Source organism: Zingiber officinale, chromosome 5A (assembly GCF_018446385.1).
Source record: "Zingiber officinale cultivar Zhangliang chromosome 5A, Zo_v1.1, whole genome shotgun sequence".
NCBI classification, from domain to species: domain Eukaryota; kingdom Viridiplantae; phylum Streptophyta; class Magnoliopsida; order Zingiberales; family Zingiberaceae; genus Zingiber; species Zingiber officinale.
The window spans coordinates 19,458,192-19,479,228 of NC_055994.1; the positions used below are offsets into that span (position 1 = coordinate 19,458,192).

The window sequence follows — 21,037 nt, forward strand, 5'->3', positions numbered from 1 at the left end:
ATTTTAGGATCAACTTTTAATGTGCGAAAATAGCCTTCTCCGTGCAAAGGAATGAAGTTTTCCTCTATAATAGTTATGGACTAGATTAAAACTATTGTATATTCAAGTGATTGTTATTGTATATTTAAGCGTTAATTGACTCTGGAGAAGGCAGGCAGTGACTGCATAAAAATTAAGATACAATTCCTGATCTATTCGACTTAAAAAGATGGTCCATGGATTGATTCATAGTCCATCCGTTTTCTCTCTTTTTTTTTTCCCTTCAAAATTGGGTCAAGTATTCATCCTCAACTCCTCCGACAATCTTTAATTATCAACATCATCAATGATGAAATTATGACCCTATCAATAATTAGAACTCTGGTATCCAACAATGTGAAATTGCAACACGAACTATGACCGCGAATTACAATTGTAATAGTCCTAAACTCGTTTATCATTCTTTCCTTTTCTTTCTTCTATCTCATCCCATTGAGTTTTTTTCCTCCTCCATCTCGTAGATCGTATAACTTCATCACTTGCTTTTCTTCTGTGATTCAGGTGAATGTTAGAACATATTACTGCAACTTAATTTACTACTAAAATAATGAAATAACTTTGTCACCTGAGTACTAACTCAGATACACTATGGGAGCTACTACTACTGAAACACAAGTTTACAAGACGGATAAAGCCGAGGAGATGTTATAGATTCCTAATTATTTCCTTTTGATATTTTATTTTATACCTTTGGAATTATATAGGTGTTTTAGAATCATATTTTAAAATGAAATATAAAGTAAGGAAAGGGATGGAAATAAAGTTAAATAATTATCAAGTTATAATAAGAATATTGGAAATATAATTTTAATTAAATATCATTAATGTAAGTATGGTCCAAATTCGTCGTGCTTGGAAAACCACTATTTTTGTCATATTTTTAATAGAAAAAAAAAACTGATTGAGGAAATGTTTGGAAACAAAATGGAGAAATTACAGGGCAAAACTAAAAATGTTGCAAGGAAACATCTGCATTTGGAAATGTTTTACGAAAGAAAGAGGATTCTAATTTATAATTTGTCTTTTTAAGAAAAATGCCTAAATTGGTGTAGTTTTGCGCGCTTAGTTTTGAAAAAAAAGGAGAAAAAAAAGGAAAGTTTAAATAATAATAATACAGAAGCGATAAAAATAAAAGGAAAAGGAAAGAGAGAAAGAGAGAGAGAGATAGAGTGAGACGACTTCGGCCAACACATCACATGGCGAATGGAAATGGCAGCATGATCGCCAAATCTTGGAGTCTCGGTAGGTTGGAGGGGGAAATCCTTTATAATTCCGGGTTGCCTTGAGCTCAAAAACCCTAAAAACAATAGAGCAAATGGCGTGGCAAATTTGGAATCGGCTTCATTAGAAGAAGGATACTTCGATTCTTTCTGACTCTCCTCCACATTGCTGAGATCCCCTACCTTCCGATCTATTGTTCCGTTGATTTGTGTGTCGGAGGTATCTTTACTTGTAAACTCTTCTGGAACTCTTCGTGAAGTCGTTGCAGATTTGTTCTGTGAAACAGCATAGTGCAAAATTATTTGACTCTATTTTCCACGATTGGACCATTCACTAGTTCAAAACCACTTTTTTTCTTCTTTTTTTTTTTTCCCTTTTGGTGTAGAATTAAGAAATCTTTATCGTTGGTGTTTAGGGAGGGATTTGTATTAGTTTCTAGTTGAAAATTTTGGAAAATTATTTCTGCAGTCGTTTTCATCTGTAACTATTGATTTGACTTGTTCTGTACTGGCTTACATATCTTGACTTTGTTTTTCTGTATGGTCATAGTTTTCAGTTGCGTTTAAGAACTGGTGCATGTACATCTTATTTGACCTATAAAATTAATAAGAACATATTTATTTATTTATTTTATCTTTTTTTTTTATGCTCAGAAAATGACTAGGGCTAACATCTGATTCCAAAATAATTTATCTACATTCTGGTCGTAACAGCCATAGGCCTCTAGAAGTTCATTAAAAAGTTCTGAAATACTTTGCAAATGAGAATTGTTGAAACTATGAAGATATTCTGCGTACATTGGTCCCATGTAGACAAGTATGCGGTTCCATTAAGTCTCTATGATAAGAGGACGCCTGCTTTCTAAAATTAACTAGTTATTTGGGATGGAATAGGCTCCACTTCAATTCAAGAACAATTTAATGCAATTCTCATGGATATAATTGGTTTTTGCCTTCCATAATGTTAATGATCTTTGTTTTGGGATTGCCTTGCATTAAGTTGATCAGTTCTGAATTGAGAGTTGGTGAGGCAATTTGTGTTACTGAATGTCATGGATCTGATGACTATCCTAACCTATGGTTCATCTAACTATAGTCAATATCTATCTCAATTTTAATGTACCATTTTTGATTGATTGTATATGATTTCCATTTGCTCTACAAAAGCTTTAGCTGATTACATGATGGGGAAATTTGTTTTTAACATCAGTAAAGTATCCTTGCAATTAATTTTATTTTCAAGATTATTAGTCATTTTTTTGTAGGTAAGTGCTGATATATGCTTTGAGCTGAATTCATCTTTGACTGGGCTTATGAGTTTCTCTTGCTTAGTTAAGTAATTTTGGTGCATGAATGGCGGAAACTTGTGTTGGTCCAAGTGAACTTCATTTGAAGAAGGAGCTTACTGCCCTTCAAAGGGCTCGGTTCTTACGTGACCCTGAAACATGTTCTTCTTGGAAGTCTCCTGTTAGCTCTAGATCATATATTGCTACTTCCAATTTAAACTCTAGAATTCAAATAGTAAGTGGTATAAATAGAAAAAACAGTAAAGGTTTTGAAGAAAAGAGTAACAAGGTATATCTTTATAATTGGAAGCATCCGTCTAGTAAATGCATTGGTGGTGGAGTAAAAGTTGAAGAAAATCAGCTATCAGTTATGGAATCTTCAGAAGACAACTTAAGTAATCATCATCTTTTGGATTCTTTTGGTGATTCATATCCTGAAGTTCCTGCAAGCATATATAAACTCCCAGGCACAGATTCAGAAACTCTAAATAGTAGAATTGACATAACCTCAAGAAGTTCCAAAGCAAAAAAAGGCAGGGTTAATCATGCAGCAATCTCAACTTTACTAGATACAGGGAACTCAGGTGAGAAATCTGATGATACTGACAACTACAAGTCCAAAGATTTACAATTGAACCATGAGCTATCCCAAAGGAGTGATTGCCCATCTCACTCTGCTTCGCCATTATTCAGTGATTCTGGTTATGGTACTGTGTCTTGTTCCTCCAAAATCTTTAGAATGATGCAAAGGCAAGGATCTACATCATGTACTCCAGCGTCAACCAACTCTTACTACAAATTTGGTGCTCAAAATTCTAGCATGGCTGATCCTTGTGAAGGCACAGTTGCTTCTTTTGACGGGGATGAACTGGATCATCCAGATTTGCCTAATGGTCAAGGGTGTGGCATGAGTTGCTACTGGTCAAAAAGAACTAAATACAGAGGAGGCCTCAATTCTCCTTCACTGTCAGACACTTTAAAAAGAAAAGGCAGTAGCATTCTATATAGAAGCCATTCATTGTATAATAAGAGATCCTCCAGTTATAGAAAGCCAAAGCCTACATCAAAATGTTCTCAAGGTTTACCTTTATTAAATAATAGCTGTGATGGTGGTAGTTCCTCCTTAGATACATCTAGTGATAAGTTGTCAACTAACATTGGGGAGCTTGATTTAGAGGCTGTAAGCCGATTAGATGGAAGGCGATGGTCTACCTGTAAAAGCCAAGATATGCCGGAACTGACCAGAGTCACCCGACTTGCAGAACCTGACTTGCTGATTGAAGAGAAGAGAAGCTTAAGTCATAAGTACGAGCCAAGATCCTTCGATGAAATTATAGGCCAAAACATTGTCATTCAGTCGCTTAGCAATGCCATTTTAAGGGGCAGAAGAATAGCTCCTGCCTATCTATTTCAGGGTCCTCGCGGAACAGGAAAAACTTCAGTCGCAAGAGTATTTACAGCAGCTTTGAATTGTTTGTCTAATGAAGAAAAGAAACCATGTTGGTTATGTTGGGAGTGCATTGCCTTTTCCAGCAGAAACAGAACAACTATGGTTGAAGTGAATGCGACAAGTAAGAAGGGCCTAGATAAACTTAGACATTCTTTGAAAAATCTCACATTATCTATGCCAACTTCTCGATATAAGGTCTTCATTATTGATGATTGCCACATCATTTCTCAAAAGATTTGGTCTTTGTTTATGAAGTATCTTGATGAACCAATACCTCGTGTAGTCTTCATATTTATCACAAGTGACCCAGCTAATTTGCCTCACTCTGCTATATCCAGATGTCAAAAGTACAATTTTTCAAAGGCCAAAGAGGTTGACATAATCAGAAGATTGAGAAGCATCTCTGAACAAGAGCACCTTGATGTTGATTCAGATGCTATAGATTTAATTGCTTTAAATTCAGATGGTTCACCAAGAGATGCAGAATCAATGCTGGAGCAACTGAGCTTACTAGGAAAAAGAATAACAACTACACTTGTAAATGATCTTGTAAGTTTGTTTTTAGCTTATCTTTATTCTGCAATCTCCATAAACAAAGTGATCATATCTTGTACTTATTTTGACAGTAGAAAATTTTCCTTGCTCTTTGGCACTTGGCACAATATAGATATCTTCAAACAGAACCTGGCGATGAGTGACAATTTATTAATTAACTTTTCACTGATCTAAATTCAGCATGATTATTTTGTTCCTTCCTATGAAGTTTATGGCTCATGAGTTTGGATGATGAGTTTAGTTGTTCAGTTCTCTCGATTCTACATTATTGTCAGAATTTCTACCTTGTATTCTATGACAACATGTTATTTTTTTTCCTTAGCTGATTTCCTTTGGCAAAAATATTTGAGGGAAACTATTAGGCATGCAACACAAATCTCAAACAGAGCGCTAAGCATGTGAAACTCTCTAGTTTTGTTACATTTATGCGAAAATTAAAGGAAATGAGATGAATGTATAATTTAATCAGTGTATTATTTTAATAGAATTTTCTCTAGGTCCTTTCTTAACTCTTTTATCCATATTTCTTACAAACTCAGTTGCCTTTGTGCTTGACATTAGTATAGATCAAGCAGGATTAACCTGTACAAAGAGTATGTTCCTTTTACCTTCTAACTCTTTCTTTTTTGAAAACTTGCAGGTTGGAGTTGTTTCTGATGATAAATTACTCGATCTCCTGGAGATAGCTATGTCATCAGACAATGCTGAAACTGTTAAAAGATCGAGAGAGTTGTTGGACTCTGGTGTCGATCCAATTGCTTTGATGTCCCAATTAGCTGGTCTTATAGTGGACATCATTGCTGGTACTTATGAGTTAACCAGCTTGCAAATTCATGATACAGCTCTTGGGAAGCGCAGTTGTGAGTAAATCAATTCATTTTGATGGTATCAAGCTCAAGCTGATGATTTTCTTATAATAGTTACAATGAACTCTTGGTATCTAAATTGACGCTGCATGGGGATAAATATCTCACATAGAGAACCAATGTCACAGAGAGAAATCTCACAAAAAGGAAAAGTTTATTAAAATTGAAAATCCTTTATATAAGAGAGAGGGGATATCACCTTTTACAAAATGAAACAAACTAAACAAACTTGTAAAAACTTAAATCTAAAAATCTTATCCTGAATTTTAAATTGCATCAGAATGCGTGCTAGAAGTAACAGAAACATGTATAAATTAAGGAGAAAAGATCTCCAACTACTAATGTAACAGGCATGTAAATGGTAAATATATTATTCTTCCAATATTTGATTGTGAATCCCGATAAGATTTGATGAAATGGATGAATGCCATTTTCTTTGATGATCTTTCCTTTAAATAAGAATTGTTGTACAACCTATTTTAGACAAGAAAATATTTACAACAATTACACTAATTATTGCTAATCTACTTTAGTTAAGAATAATACAGTAATTATTGCTAATCTGTTTTAGGCAAGAATATATACACCTAATACACAAATTATGATAAATTAGATCTTGAAATCTCAGCCATAATTTTAGCAATTGATGACTCACAATCTCTGCTATTGATATCCCTCCTCATGTTGGATGATCAGAAAACATCAATTTGGTGACTAGAAAATGATGTCGTTGTCGTGAGAGAGCCTTAGTAAATACATCAACAGTCTATTGAATAGTGGTGATATGTGGTAGAGAAATAGCATGGGCATCATATGCTTCACGAATAGAGTGACAATCCACTTCTATGTGCTCGTGAAACACTGGGTTAGCTGTAATTTGGATAGCACTAGTATTATCCGCATGAAGCAGAGTAGGTTCCATTTGAGGAAACCCAAGCTCACCCAATTGTCCTCGAAGCCAAACAATCTTAGAACATGCAGAGGACATAGCACGATATTCAGACTTGGTGGATGATTTCGACACCCGATCTTGCTTCTTGCTTTTCCAAGAGACAAGCGAGTTGCTAGTGAACATGCACCAGCTAGTAATGGAACGTCGAGTATCAAAACAACCAGCCCAGTCAGCATCACTATATGCAACCAAGTGAATAGGGGAATCCATAGAAAAGAAAAGACCTCTAGTAGAAGTGCCTTGCAAATAGTGAACAATGCGACGAACAACAACCAAGTGAAGGTGTCGAGGGCCTACATAAATTGGCTAACTTGTTGGACAGCCAAAGGAATGTCAGGCCGAGTAATAGTTAGATAATTCAAGCTCCTCAGTAAATGTCTATATAAGGAGGGATCAGGAAGAAAATCACCCTCATTACAACAATATTTAACATTCCTTCTAAGGGAGTATCAACAGATCGACCATCTTAAAGACCAGCTAATGTAATTATCTCCTGAATGTATTTATATTATTTTAATAAAATATCAGCCGTTGTAGAGTTCACTTCAATGCCTAAAAAATAGCGTAAAGGACCCTGGTCCTTCATATGAAAAGAGCTTTGAAGGTGTTGTTGAAGCTGAGAAATTAATTCAGAGTCAGTCCTTGTAATAATGATATCATCAACATATACTAGGAGCAAAACAATTCTTTTAGTAGTTTTGCAAAGAAACAATGAGGAATCATATTAACTCTGGACAAAAGAGAAGTGAATAAGTGTGGATTGAAACTTATCAAACCAAGCATGTGGAGCCTGTTTTAAACGATAGAGTGACTTTTTTAGTTTACAAACATCAGAAGAGGGTGTAGAAAATAATCCTGGCAGTGGAGTCACATAGATTGCTTCCTTAATATCCTTGTGTAAAAAGGCATTCTTAACATCTATCTATTGTAATGACCAACCCTTAGAAGTACCAATAGCTAGAACAAGTTGCATTGTCGTCATTTTTGCTACTGGTGCAAATGTCTCCTTATAATCAACTCTATACTCTTGTCAATTTTCGAGTGCCATCAACCTTGCTTAATAGTGATCAAGTGAGTCATCAGATCTCAACTTAATAGAATATACCCATTTACAATCAATGGGTTTAATACTAGTGGGACAAGGAACAATAGCCCAAGTATGATTTGCTTGAAGAGCTTGAAGTTCCTTTTGCATGGCTTTCTCCCAACATACATGTTTAGTGGCATGAGAATAAGAGGTAGGAACTGTAATATCAGCTAAAATAGAAGAAAAACCATACCTATCAAGAGGACGACTGATACAATTAGATCTTCGAGGAGCCACTGAAATGAGCACTGGATCAAGATCAGGAAGGATTTACGATGATGGGGGTTGTCGTCGCTGATAGACAAAACCAAGTTTAAAATGCTCAATGGATGGAGATATATTATCAAAGCTAGGAAGAAGAACACCATATGAAGGGATATCTTGATGCTGAAGATAGTATTCATGTTCAAAGAAAACCATATTTCTAGAAACACGCAGTCGATTAGTGGTAGCATCATAACATAGAAATCCTTTGTGAGTAGTGCTATATCCCATAAATGCACACCTTTATGATTGACCTATAAGCTTGTGGCGTTCATGTGAAGGTAAGTGAACAAAGCAAACACATCCAAAAGTGTGTAGCATATGATAATCAGGCTGTATACCAAAAAGACGGAATAAGGAGAATCAAAATTCAATTGTTGAGAAGGTAGCTGATTAATCAGATAAACTGTAGTTGACAGAGCTTCCACCTAAAATCTAGGCAGAATTGATGTCTCTAAGAGTAAAGTGCGAACCATATCCAGCAAGTGATAGTTTTTCCGTTCATTTACCCCATTCTGTTGAGGGGTACAAGGGCATGATCGTTGAGATATAATGTCTTTTTGTTGTAGGAAGGCTTGGAAATGATGTGATATATACTCACCACCATTATCAGACTGTAAAATCTTAACGGAGGTGGAAAATTGAGTCTCAATATAAGTCACAAAAATTTTGAAAACAGTTAACACTTTATCTTTGGTATGCAGAAAATATATCCATGTGAAACAACTATAGTCATCAATGAATGTCACAAAATATTTATACTACGCATGTGAAATGATAGGAGTAATGCGCCAAACATCATGTATAATCTCAAAACATGTATTAGCATACCATAGGTAGGAAAAGGTAACACTTTACTTTTTCCTAGTATACAAACAGAGCAATCAAGAGATAAACTATTAGAAGAAGCCTGATTTTTGTTGCCAAGAAAACCATGTTTCATTAAATGAGACAATATCACATGATTTGGATGGCCTAATTGTTTATGCCAAATGTTAGCCTTATTTTCAATGATAATAGTAGCCAAAGACAAAGTTCTAGTAATAGTAAATTGCAATAGAAATGATCTGCCCACTTTAGGCCCCCACGCGATCACCTTCCCTGACCTCTGATCCTACACGAGACAACCACGACGAGAGAAATTTACATCACAGTTATTATCTACCAACTGCCCAATAGAAATTAAATTAGTAGACAATCTAGGAGAGACAAATATATGACGAAAGGAAGGTCCAATATCACCAATGGCTGTAATTGGAAGATTACTACCATTAGGAATTTGAATATTTTATTTACGAGTATACTTCTGAAGATTATGCAGCAGGTGATCCCGTCATATGATTTGATGCTCCATAATCAACAAACCAAGGAGAAGAAATAATCTTACCTTGACTATAAAGTCCAAGAGTAGAAAATGCTATAATGATCATCTGTTGGACCATTTTTGGAATAGCAAAAGGCTGATTTGTGCGCAATTGGGGCTATAGAACTGATAATGGTAGGGTCTAAGATAGCAGCCTGAAAAGCTTGGCCTCGTTGATTTTCTAGACGTGTAGGACATTGTTTGATAACGTGTCCATTCTGTTTATAATAATTGTAGAACTTCTTTCCACAATTGCAGGCAATATGCCCCAACTCTTTGCAACTATAGCACTGCATTTGTCCCTTTCCTCGGTTCTTCCCTTAGTAGCATAAGCAACATTAACAACCTTAGATATCTCCTTGGACAAACCTAGAACAGTTTGTGTAGCCATTCTTTATTCTTCACGCAACAATTCTCCAAGACATATATCTAAGGAAGGGATAGGATTTCTATTCAGTAATCTAGCCCGTGCAACTTCAAATTCTGGCCTTAGTTTCATCAAAAAATGATCGCGTCTACTATCTTCATGAATTGCTTGAAGGCTAGCTAAGGCCTCTTTAGGAACCTTTGAATAGATAAGACCGGAATATTCGCTTCATAAATTAATAAATCCAGAATAATACTGCTCAATAGGGAGATTACCTTGACTAAAGTTACCAATCTCAAGTTTCAGTTGAAATTGTCTTGCAGTGTTATCTTGATGATATATGCGTTGTAGATAATCCCACATCTCCTTAGTTGTACTAAAGGAACATAAATTGTTCACCATATGAGATTCAATAGAACCTAAAACCTAAGAGATGTTTCAAGCATCCTTTGCCTCCCATTGACTAAGTTCTATACCTTCTTTAGAAGCGCAAGAGCAGACCCGTCAATGAAATTCCAAAGCTCCTTCACTTTTAGAAACATTATGAACTGAAATTCCCATGCTGCATAATTCTTTCATCTAAATTTGATAGCCAAAGTCTCTGTAGATATTCTTCCAAGAAAAGTCTCAACATACATTCTTCCAAACAAAATGAAATCCCAAAGCCAAAGTTGTTGATCAGAAATTAATCAACCCAAGAAAATGAAAGCACACCAGAAAACTCTGTAAAATAGAAGCAAAAGAAACTGACAAAGATTCGAAGATTTAGTTATGAATTTCAGAACCTTGCTCTGATACGATGACAAGATTTCATGAAATGGCTGAATGCCATTTTCTTTGATGATCTTTCCTTTAAATAAGAATTGTTGTACAACCTATTTTAGATAAGAAAATATTTACAGTAATTATACTAATTACTGCTAATCTACTTTAGGTAAGAATATATATAGTAATTACTGCTAATTTGTTTTAGGTAAGAATATATCCAGCTAATACACAAATTATGGTAAATTAGATTTTGAAATCTCAGCCATAATTGCTGCCATAATTTTAGCAATTGATGGTCCACAATCCAATAGTGGAAAGTTCTATTTTGATTATTCTATGTAATCCTCTACCATAAGCCAATTTGATAGTTAAAATTTTAAATCAGGCAGTGCGCACTAAGTTATTTACTTATCTTGAAATAAAGTTGAATTTTTATTAAGGGTGGATTTAGACAAATTAAGTTGGTTCTCAACTGAAATTTGTTCTGACCCAAATGTTTCAGATCAATAAAAATATCTTGAAAATTTTCCCAAACCTAGTGTGGTATATTAGATCCAACTTGAGTTGGGTCGAGTCAAGTTAGTTATGGGATTTTAGGTCACCATCAAAGCAATTACTACTATTAATCAAGGTTTAAAATCTCGACCCATGCCAAGGTTTCGATTCTGAACTGGAACGATATGGTTCGGTATTATATCGTGTCGTGCCAATAAGGTTTTGGTATTTTTTTTATTTATATATAGTAATTATTAGATAAATATATTTATTATGTATAATTTAAAAATAAGTTGTATATTATTTTATATAAGTTCTTCATTATTAAACAACTTAATATTGTTAGAAAAAATAATTAAATATATATTTTTTTAAAAAAAAATTGATCTATTAATAATTTGAATTAAAATTGGTACATCATAATATGTTACCTTACTAATACTAAAATGAGTGGTGTATAGAAGTCTTGGTTCTTGTAATATTTTACTTAGGTAATTTTTATAGTTCTCCAATGTTAGGATTAAATAATTATAATTATATAAATTAATACAAAATACTATTTTATATATAAGAATTATATAAATTAACTATTTATTTAATAATTTAAATAATATATATTTAAAATAGTGAAAAAATAAGAATATCAATTAAACATTAAAATAGTAAAAAAGTACAAAATAATTAAAAAAATATCAGAATATAAATTTTAGTTATTAGAATTTTTTTATTTTTATTTTTTCAATTTTTTAATTTTTTTAGAATTTCTTTAAATGTTTTTAGAATTTCTTTAAATTTTTTTAATAATTTTTTAATAAAATTTAAAACATTAAAAGAATTTCAGAATATTATTTAATAAAATATATTAATTTTAAAAAAAAATTAAATAGATTTTTTATATTTTATTGGGGTAATTTAATTAGGATTTATGAAAGTCACATTCAAATATCACTTTGATTTATTTAAATTGTAATATTAATTTTGCATAGTAATGCCCCTTGATGCGTGCCCGCCTGCAAAGCCTGTGGCGCTCGTGAGTCTCTGATGCCCCGTGGATGCCTCTGACGGTGCCGGTGGCGTCCGGCGATGCCTTTGGCGGCATCGAAAGCGTCCCTCGACACTTTCGACTCCGCCAGAAATGACGCGGGCATGCCTGCGATACCTCTGATGCCCCGCGGATGCCTCCGGGGCCGCCGGAGGCGTCCAGCGGTGTCACCAGAAGCATCCGGCAACGCATCCCTGTCGACGAACCAGTAAAACCGTCTGTGCCAGGCGACATGGAACGACGTTTCAATCGTTGCTATCAATACAAAAGACTTGCTTAATGCAACAAAAATGCAATTCTAATATTATAAGTTAACCATCCCTAACTAGAGATATGAAAAGACCTACTTAACCTAATATAATTATAAATCCAAAAAAAACAATATTCTTACAATGTGATAATCTTCAATACTAAAACTGTAGGATTTTTTATTTTATATTTAATGGTAGTCTTTGATCATGATACATACAAATTTTATGTGTAAATTAGTTCTGTTAATTAGGGATAGGGATGGCAAATTGGTTAATTATGTGTTTTTATTAAATTTTGAATAATTTTATATTTGATTAAACATGGGTTGGGTTGGCTTAACCAGTATTTTGAGATAGATATGTATGTCCAACCCATGATCTAAACCCATAATACTTTTTGATCTGCGAACTGATCTGAAATCAAAGTAATCCAAATTTTTGAATTAAATCTGATATTCAGTGGATCAAAATTTTCTTCTACCTCTATGTTTTATCCATCAAGTAATGATCTTATCCCATAAGAAAATAGAACAGAAAATCTTGATTCCATGATTTGATTTCTCAATGTTAGCTAATTGAAACTAGTCTTTCTCTTTGCATTTTGCAATTATTTGTCCTCTTTTGTTCTATTTACTAAACTTTAGCTCAATTCTGGATTGTTTTTTGAAATAATCTTGATCAATCATTTTCTGAATTTTGGTTCATTTGATTTACTCTTAGGGTTTTGAAAAATTGGGCACGAATGTCTAAGTTTTAAGATTTTGCAATCATATTTTCTTAAGTAACTTCAATGGCTGAACTCTAGGGAAGGTCATGAAACTGATTAAATGAAATACTGCAAAATTGTTGAAATAATAACCAATACAACTATAATAACCTAGAATTCAAAATCAAGAGAATTTGATGTTCAAATTGGAAAATATGTTGTTCACTAGCAATGGTTTTGTTTTGATCACACAGCAGTGAAATTGGTCTATACACATTTCATTAAACTGAGAATTGGCTAGCTTTCTTCCTTGAAACTCATCACGTTTAAAATGTTCAATTTATCAGATTTTCAAGGAAGGACTGTTCCTAATGGCAGCGTCAATTGGTTTTATCTTTTGTCGTTATTGTGATTGTGCAAAATTGTGTTTTCTTTTCCACCCAAGAAAGTTTTATTTCTGTTTTATAATCTATTTTGTTTCTTTATGTCTAAGAAATCGTATAGGAGAATAAACTGCATTCCTGAATCAAGTAGATGATAATTTGTGCCAAAATTCTTAAATTTTGAGGACAACTGGAAAAGGGGAGGATAAGCCCCACCCCAACACATTCATGTGCAATAATTTTTGTCATCAATATTTCTTTATTTCTATATTTTTCATATTTACATGGAATTTATGGCACTGAGACTTGATTTTTATTACTTAACCTTCAAATCTGCAGTGACCGAAGCTGAGTTAGACAGATTAAAACAGGCTTTGAAAATTCTTTCAGATGCTGAAAGGCAACTACGGCATTCTTGTGAGCGTTCAACTTGGTTCACAGCAGCTCTGCTTCAGCTTGGAGCCAGTCAGTATTTAGAAAACACTCAATCGTGCAACAACAGCAAACAAAGTACAAGATGTTCTGATGGCATGGTGTCTGGCACTGTCTATAACTCCAGATTCTGCAAGGACAGGTCTTGTTCTATTCATCATGATGGAATCAATTTACTTTTTTATTAGATTCTGCAAGCTCTATAAATATAGAATGAGAATGAAATATAGTTTCCTTGGAACAGGAGATCCATTGATAATTCCTTAATTGATAACATTCAAGCAAATAGCCCAACAATTGCGAAGGTGTACACATGTGCAACCCAAGATGAACTAGGCCTGGTATGGAGGAGATGTATTGATCATTGTCATTCTAGGACATTGAGACAATTGCTACATAACCATGGAAGGCTAGTATCAATTACTGAAAATGAAGGTATGTCATTTTGACAAATGTCACTGATCAGAAAATAAGTTAGCAGATCGGACAAAGTCATCTTGTTCATTTTCTTATACACTTTCTAATGATCATTGTGTTGCAGGCATTCCCATTTTGCACTGTGACATGGCATTTAGCAATCTTGAGATTTGGTGTTAATGTTCTAATAATGTATGAGATTGGCTAACGTGTTACGGTGTTACCTATGGTTAGAACTGTTATATGTGCTAGTATTAGATAATATAAAGTATTGAAATGCAAAGTATTATAATCTATCAAAAGTGTGAAAATGGAAGCAAGTAAACACTAGTCAGAAACACAAACACAAGTGATTCAATATGTTTTTGGAACTACCCTTTCCTACTCTGCTAAATAGAAAATTCACTATGGTGAAGTTTAAAATTTGAAGGTAATTAACAGCGTATGAGACGAAGAGTAGGGCAAGGATAGGCCAGGGAAAATACCAATGTCAAAACTGAGGGAGCCCTCCGAGAGGTAAGCCAAACTCCAGTGTCATAATGGCGAGGTGAGGTGAGGTCAAATCAGATCATGCATAACAAAAATTAAGGAATTCGTCTAGGTCATTTTCTTGTACACTTTCTCATTGTGTTGCAAGAATTTCCATATTGCACTATATTATTATATTTAGCAATCTTGAGACTTTGTGTTAATGTTCTAATAATGTATGATATATATGTCAAATAGGTCTCACGATGGTTAGTATTGTTAGCTTGTGCTTGTATTAGATAATATAGAGGATCAAAATGGCAACATGCTAGAGGGGGTCTGCTAGAGGGAACTGACCTACATTCTTGCAAATGCAAAACTTGTACAAATCATGATAATTTATCAAAAGTGTGAAAATGGAAGCAAGTAAACAAGAGTAAGAAACACAAACAAAAGAGATTTAATGTGTTTTTGGAAACCCTTTCCTCCTCAAGTATATCCATCTGATGTGACACCTCCAAACAATATCAACTAATTCACTCTCTTAAATGAGATAATAGAGCAAGCCTCTATGAATTAAAAAAATGTCACTATAATTCTCTTTGTAACAATCCAAACACTAATCCACTACCTCTATTGACCATAAGCACCTCCTAGGCTTATCTTCACCCTTGATCCTAGATACCTCCTAGATCTGTCTGGTCAAATCCTTGTTGTTGTTAGATATCTTCTAGCAAATGATACAAAATGCTAAAATCGTTTATCTCCCAAAGATATACAATAAATACAAGAAATGAAAACATTCTAAGTTTCTAACTCACCCTCTACATAACATCTAACCCTGAAGAGAAGAGATATTACTTGGGAGACCTTTTGTTAAAAAAAAAAAATGCATCTCGATGCACAAAGTTCCCATCAATGTGGGGTCTTGAGGGAGAATTGGACTACATTGGGTCTATTGTACGCAACTTTATCTTGCATTTTGCAAAAGACTATTTCCGCGATTCGAACCGTGAACTCGGATCACATTAAGAGACCTTTTGTAGTAAGGAAAAAATCTTGGATTCAACTTTCAAATCCTGTGACAGTCTTTGGCGCTATAGTGTAATGAAGGAGAATTGAGAGCATTTTTATGTGACCTTTGATGACAAAAAACCACCAAAAACAACTTTGAGGTATGCCTTGGTGTTCATTTTTAGATTGTCTAGGTCGACTCAACTCAAGGAATTCTAACCATTGAACATGAATGTTCAAATCTTGATCAACCAATAAATATCTTAGGTTGCTTAGGTTGACCTAAGTTAAACATTGATCAACTCAAGGATTCTTCTCCAAGCTTGACATCTTTCTTCAAGATTGAAGTTTCACATGACTCCAGACTTGTTCCATTCTTTCTATCACTGAAGCTTTTTCAAGAATCCTATGGAGTTGATGATAGATAAGAGAAACACTGAAATTCTAGGAATAAATTGATACAACATTTGGTCTTCTAGCTTAAATGTACTGTCAAATATTAAAATATCATGATTAACACTGACTACCAAGGAAAAATGATTTCCCCACAGATAATAAGTGCATGATGCATCAAATTTTGAATTCTTTACAATATAACAATTACCGAGCTAGTAAGTTTTCTGATCTACTTTAATGTCATGTTATTACTTTTGTTTAATATTGATGTATTTTTTTTTTCTAAAGCGATTATTTTACTTTGTCATATTTATGGTAAGTAAAAGCTGCTGACATGATCCCCACTGACACTACATTTTGTTTTTTTATTTTTCTTGTAAAGCCCAAATGAGTAAGCCTTGATGGTCTTGTTAGGGTTTGTTCCAAATATTAATGAAGTAGTGCAAGGCATTGAGGTGATAATCGAAGAATTTGAGCTTTTGAATTGAAGGTGCATCTTCTTGAATGCTTCAAGTCTAAGGATTCACCAAATTTGAGTTGTCACTGTAAATCAAGAGGACTTATGCTTCAAGTCTGGAAACAGGGAATTTGTTGATGTTGGTATGCTGTACACAGGTAGTGATGGCCAATGAGGATGTTTCTCGAAATTATATAACTGACACTACCATGTGTTCACATGAGAGGTGTGATGATGTTGCGGCACATAAAGGACTTGTGTGCAGGGATCACAACACAGAATAAACTTCAGTGTAGTAAGAATTTCGAGCAGGATGCTCATGCACCCTTGTGTGTAGTAGGATCTCACACAAAGGAGGGATCCACATGGGTTGAGGCTCATAATGTCTCCACAGACTGTGGCGATGCTCTTGACAGTCGTTCTCAGGAATCCTGTAAGGAGTAGCTCATGCGAGCGCCAACAGCATATTGGAAAGCAAGCAATGTAAGAATTGTGAGTTAGATGGTATCCCAGTCACATAGCTCTAATGTCATGTAGAAGTTAGAGTTTCTTCCTTGTTATCACTAGGTAATACTCACTATCTAGATTTATGTTTGTTATGATATCTTTACATTTTGAACGTTATAATAGGTTGTATGGACAAATAATGTACATAGAAGTCCATAATGTTGGTGTAGCGGGCCGACAAGAGGGGAGGGGTGAATTGCCTGAAACAAAAAAAAAAAAACCCTCCTCGTTCTTTCAACTCTTAAGGTGCAACAATAATAAATAAAAATAAAAGAACAGAATTAAAGAAGAGACTCAGGGATTGACTTGGCTACAACCTAGGTGGTTGTTAATCCAAGGTGGTTGAAAAGCTCAGTCAGAATCTTCTTCTCTGAAGGCGGAGAAGCCTTTTACACAATAAAAACTTAAGTAGTTGCTAGGAAGTTAGTACAAGAGTTGATTATTAATTCCCTAGCTCTAGGGCCCTTTTTATAGGGCCTGGAAACTCTATCTTCGGCTTGAGGGCGCCTCCCATAAGCATGGAGGGCGCCTCTAGCATGACATTTGGATAAAGTTTTATCCAAATGCGAAACAGTCACTTTGACTAGTTTGAGGGCGCCCTCAACGCTATGGAGGGCACCCTCAATGCTGCAGCGTATAAATAGCTACAACTTTCCTTTGGATCTTCCGCTGCTCCGTTCGCTTGGGTGATTGTGGCTAATCAAAATAGGGCTCACCCGAACCCAATTTCCGGCCTTCTCCTCGAGCAGGCTTCTGCTTCGGCTTCTCGTCCCTCGAACGACGCGTACGTTCTTCTCGTCCACCGGTGTACTCTTCCGCAACTCTTTCGTCCCGCAGACGCATCGAGCCCGTCGACTCCCTTCCCGTGCCGTCCTCGCCAGCTGCGTCTTCCGCTCGACTTCCTGTGCTCCTAAGCTCCTGCACACTTAGACACAGATCAAAACCAAACAGGACCTAACCTAACTTGGTTGATCACATCAAAGCAAACACGGGGTCTAACACATAATAGTTTTATTGCATATTTGTGGCTAATATCCATTTGTTTGAACGTCTTTGAATTTGCTATTTCATTTTCATATAATTGATGTAATTTTAGTTTTTTTTACCTAAAATTAATAAAATAAAAATTATTTAATTAATTTGACCATTATTATCCATATAACTTTTGTATAGACTTCAATGGAGAGATAAAACTCGTGCAGAGGATCTCAATTATGTGGGACAAACAAGACTTAGATGTGATGTTTAGGTGGATTTGCCGGTTTGCATTCCCTTTGTTATTCTTCTAGGGATTTTATTCAAATCAATTTAGTGCAAATGACAAGAATAATATGCCTTTTTATAATGATGCATTCATTATCGTCTTTCTTTATCAGGTTCAAAGATCTATCTGCTTTGTGATAGATAAATAGTTGATTGTTCCTAATTGAAATTGGTTTTTTTTTTTGTGTGTGTTCTAACTTTGATGCTTCTTCAGGAACCTTGGTTGTCCTCATATTGTTTGAGAATGATAAGATAAAGACCAGAGCAGAGAGATTTTTAAGCAGTATCACAAACTCATTCGAGATAGTCTTGGCTGAAAATGTCAAAGTCAGGATGGGTCTTCTACCAAAAAATGTTATCGATGCTTTTTCAGAATCTCCCACAGCCAATTCAACACAAAAGGCTTGCAGCAATAAGGTAGAATTAGGTACTTTAAGGGGTCCTTCCAATAAAGGTAGGCTCATAGGAACATCTTACTTGTCAGCAAATACTATGAATCACTCAGATGTAATGCAGCAAGCAGCAGAAAAACTGGAGACCACAGAGGGCTTCCTAGTTCCAACTGAAGGAAAATATGGATCGACACAAAGATCTCAGAAAGCAATCATGGATGAGCAAAGATTAGAAAGTGCCTGGCTTCAAGCTGCAGAAAAGTACACTCCTAAATATATAAATCACTTGAAACCAGAGAATAACCAAGTTTGGCCGCCGCAAAATAGTGTCACTTATCAGAATGATATCCAGACGCTTATCGCACTTGAAGCCACGTCAAAAAATAGGATTGATGAACTAGATCATGAAATCCAGGCTTTGAAAATATGTGAAACTGAGGACTGCCACAATGAACAAACAAAGGGTGCCAATCAGTATCCCTTTTCTCCAAGCCTGTTGCACCAAGGGAACCAGTAAGTTAATCTATTATGTTAAATCAAGTTATTTGTTGTAATCTTATCAATATTTACTTATCAGTTGTTCCTAACTTTCAAAAGATAGTTTCAATACCTTGAATATAACAATTCAATCCAACACAGTGAAACTCAAGTTAATACTGCACTCCTCATCAACTGTATCTCTAGATTTCAAAATTCTCTGTAGTTCATAATGCTTCATTGTCCCCTGAATTGGGGTTCTAAAAACTACATGATTATATTGCAGGGATTACAAATCAGGACCTGGATGCAATGGATTCCTATGTTGGAAAACAAGAAAAAACAACAGCAAAAAGGTACAAGTTAGAATTTTTAGCTGCAAATATTTCATACTTCATTGTCAAAGAAATCAAACACCGAGCTTGGCCAACTTCTTGTTTGTCACAGGTAAAACAAGGAGTTCCAGATAAATCGAAAAAGATCAATGGTTGCCTTTCATTGTTTGGACAGTGCGGGGAGCTGAATTTGATACAAAACAAAACTGCCTAATAAGATCATTAAAACAAATCCTGGATGTGTTTCTTATTCTTGAGTGAATTAATACTCAAAATCTTAAGTTCGAACTAGTTTAATGAAGAGCAAGTTCCAAGCAAACTCAAGCTTGTGCACAAACTGTATTATTTCAAAATTAATTTCTAATTTTAAACCAATTTAGATTCATGGAGTAGGTTTGATATAATTGCTATATGATTTAAAACACTTTAAATGAGCATATATATACACACACACATTTTTGAATGATTAAGTTTTATTTAATGACATGTGTGTTTATTTTGTAGTATTAGATGAATTCAAGTTGGTTATTATCTCTAATTTTGGTGGATTTAATTGTAAGTTGTGTATATGAGTACAACCGAATTCATTAATGTGATCTAACTTAGGTTTTTTGAGTTTCGGTTGTTGAATATAAACTTTGTATGTGTAGAACCTATAGTCCCGCATCTATTATCATCTATGAGCTAATAATAGATGTTCATAATATATAGGTTGGTCTTTAAGGGTTTAGGGAATCATTTTAATCTAGTTTCTTATTCCCTATTGATAAGAAGTTTTACGGCATCATTATTCCTTAAGCTCCTTAGAAGATCTTTGTTTGTTTCCGTTTTTTTTTCTTCAAGATCTTCTAGAGGACGTTAAATGACAAAAACATGACTCTTCAATCAGGTTCTTTGTTATTATATTTATTTATTTACTTTCTTATGTTATATTTAATTATTGAAACTACATCTTCTTGTTCTTGTATTTTCTATATATAAGTTCTTTATGTTTTAGAATTTATGTAGTTTAGGTTTTTACAAGAACTAACATGTGTTATCAGAGCTAAGTTTCTATTTCATCATTTTTATTGGCAATAAAGTTTAAATTTTTCGATGATTTATTATTTATATGCTAGATTAAGTTTTCTTAGTATAATATAATTTTTTTTATTTTTGAAAATCATGTAAGAGAAAACAAGGATAAGTTTATTTTTCGAATTTTTTGTGTTTCTGTGAAGAACACGAAGAACGATGGAAATCATCGTTGTTTAATCTAATTTTAGGTAAAATTATGATGGTTCAATCGATTGCTTTGGTCGAGCAATTGATTATTGAGTCTAAAATTTTGAAAAAAAATGATTGAAATTCAATCGATTAACAACCTTAAAATCGTGACTACGTCAATTATTAATCGATTAAAATTACTTCTATATTGATTGAGATTGTTTTTATTTTCAATTAAGGTTTTTTTAATGCATTGAGTTTCTTTTTAATCGATTTAATCGATTAAAATGTTTTTATTTTCATAAATTAAAAAAATTAATATTGTTTCATATATAGTAGACTTTTGAATTGATTAAGATAATAGATTGAATCATACCAATTAAGTACCATAAGGTATCAATCGATTAATAAATCTGATTTTGAATTGTTAAGGCTGATTAAATAATATGTTCGGTTAAAGTTCTTAATATTTTCTTAGGTTTATCTATATAACGTGCTATTAAGTTGAACTATTGTGTCGACCCAAAGGAAGACATCTTAGGTAGATTTAATGCATTTTGTGTTGGTAAGCATATTTCC

General features: G+C 34.2%; 1 protein-coding gene across 2 annotated transcripts; it reads left to right on the plus strand.

The window, feature by feature from the left end:
* The first annotated feature begins 1,179 nt into the window (after positions 1 to 1,179).
* On the plus strand, positions 1,180 to 19,637 carry LOC121980282 (protein STICHEL-like). Of its 2 annotated transcripts, XM_042532261.1 has the most exons (8): positions 1,180 to 1,479; positions 2,525 to 4,544; positions 5,191 to 5,410; positions 13,434 to 13,668; positions 13,771 to 13,961; positions 18,263 to 18,953; positions 19,204 to 19,273; positions 19,365 to 19,637. In XM_042532261.1, exons 2-8 carry the CDS (start codon positions 2,613 to 2,615, stop codon positions 19,464 to 19,466), a joined length of 3,441 nt encoding a protein of 1,146 aa, XP_042388195.1. In that variant the 5' UTR covers positions 1,180 to 1,479; positions 2,525 to 2,612; the 3' UTR covers positions 19,467 to 19,637. The 2 variants fall into 2 exon arrangements, with proteins under 2 accessions (XP_042388195.1, XP_042388196.1); XM_042532262.1 differs by lacking the exon at positions 1,180 to 1,479 and having other exon boundaries at positions 2,511 to 4,544.
* Positions 19,638 to 21,037: the final 1,400 nt, after the last annotated feature.

Excerpts from the sequence above, each read along its gene's own strand:
- LOC121980282 (XM_042532261.1), top strand. The coding sequence starts at position 2,613 with ATGGCGGAAACTTGTGTTGGTCCAAGTGAACTTCATTTGAAGAAGGAG. Across the intron at positions 4,545-5,190 it reads CTACACTTGTAAATGATCTT|GTTGGAGTTGTTTCTGATGA; the intron begins GTAAGTTTGTTT and ends GAAAACTTGCAG. Across the intron at positions 5,411-13,433 it reads AGCTCTTGGGAAGCGCAGTT|TGACCGAAGCTGAGTTAGAC; the intron begins GTGAGTAAATCA and ends TCAAATCTGCAG.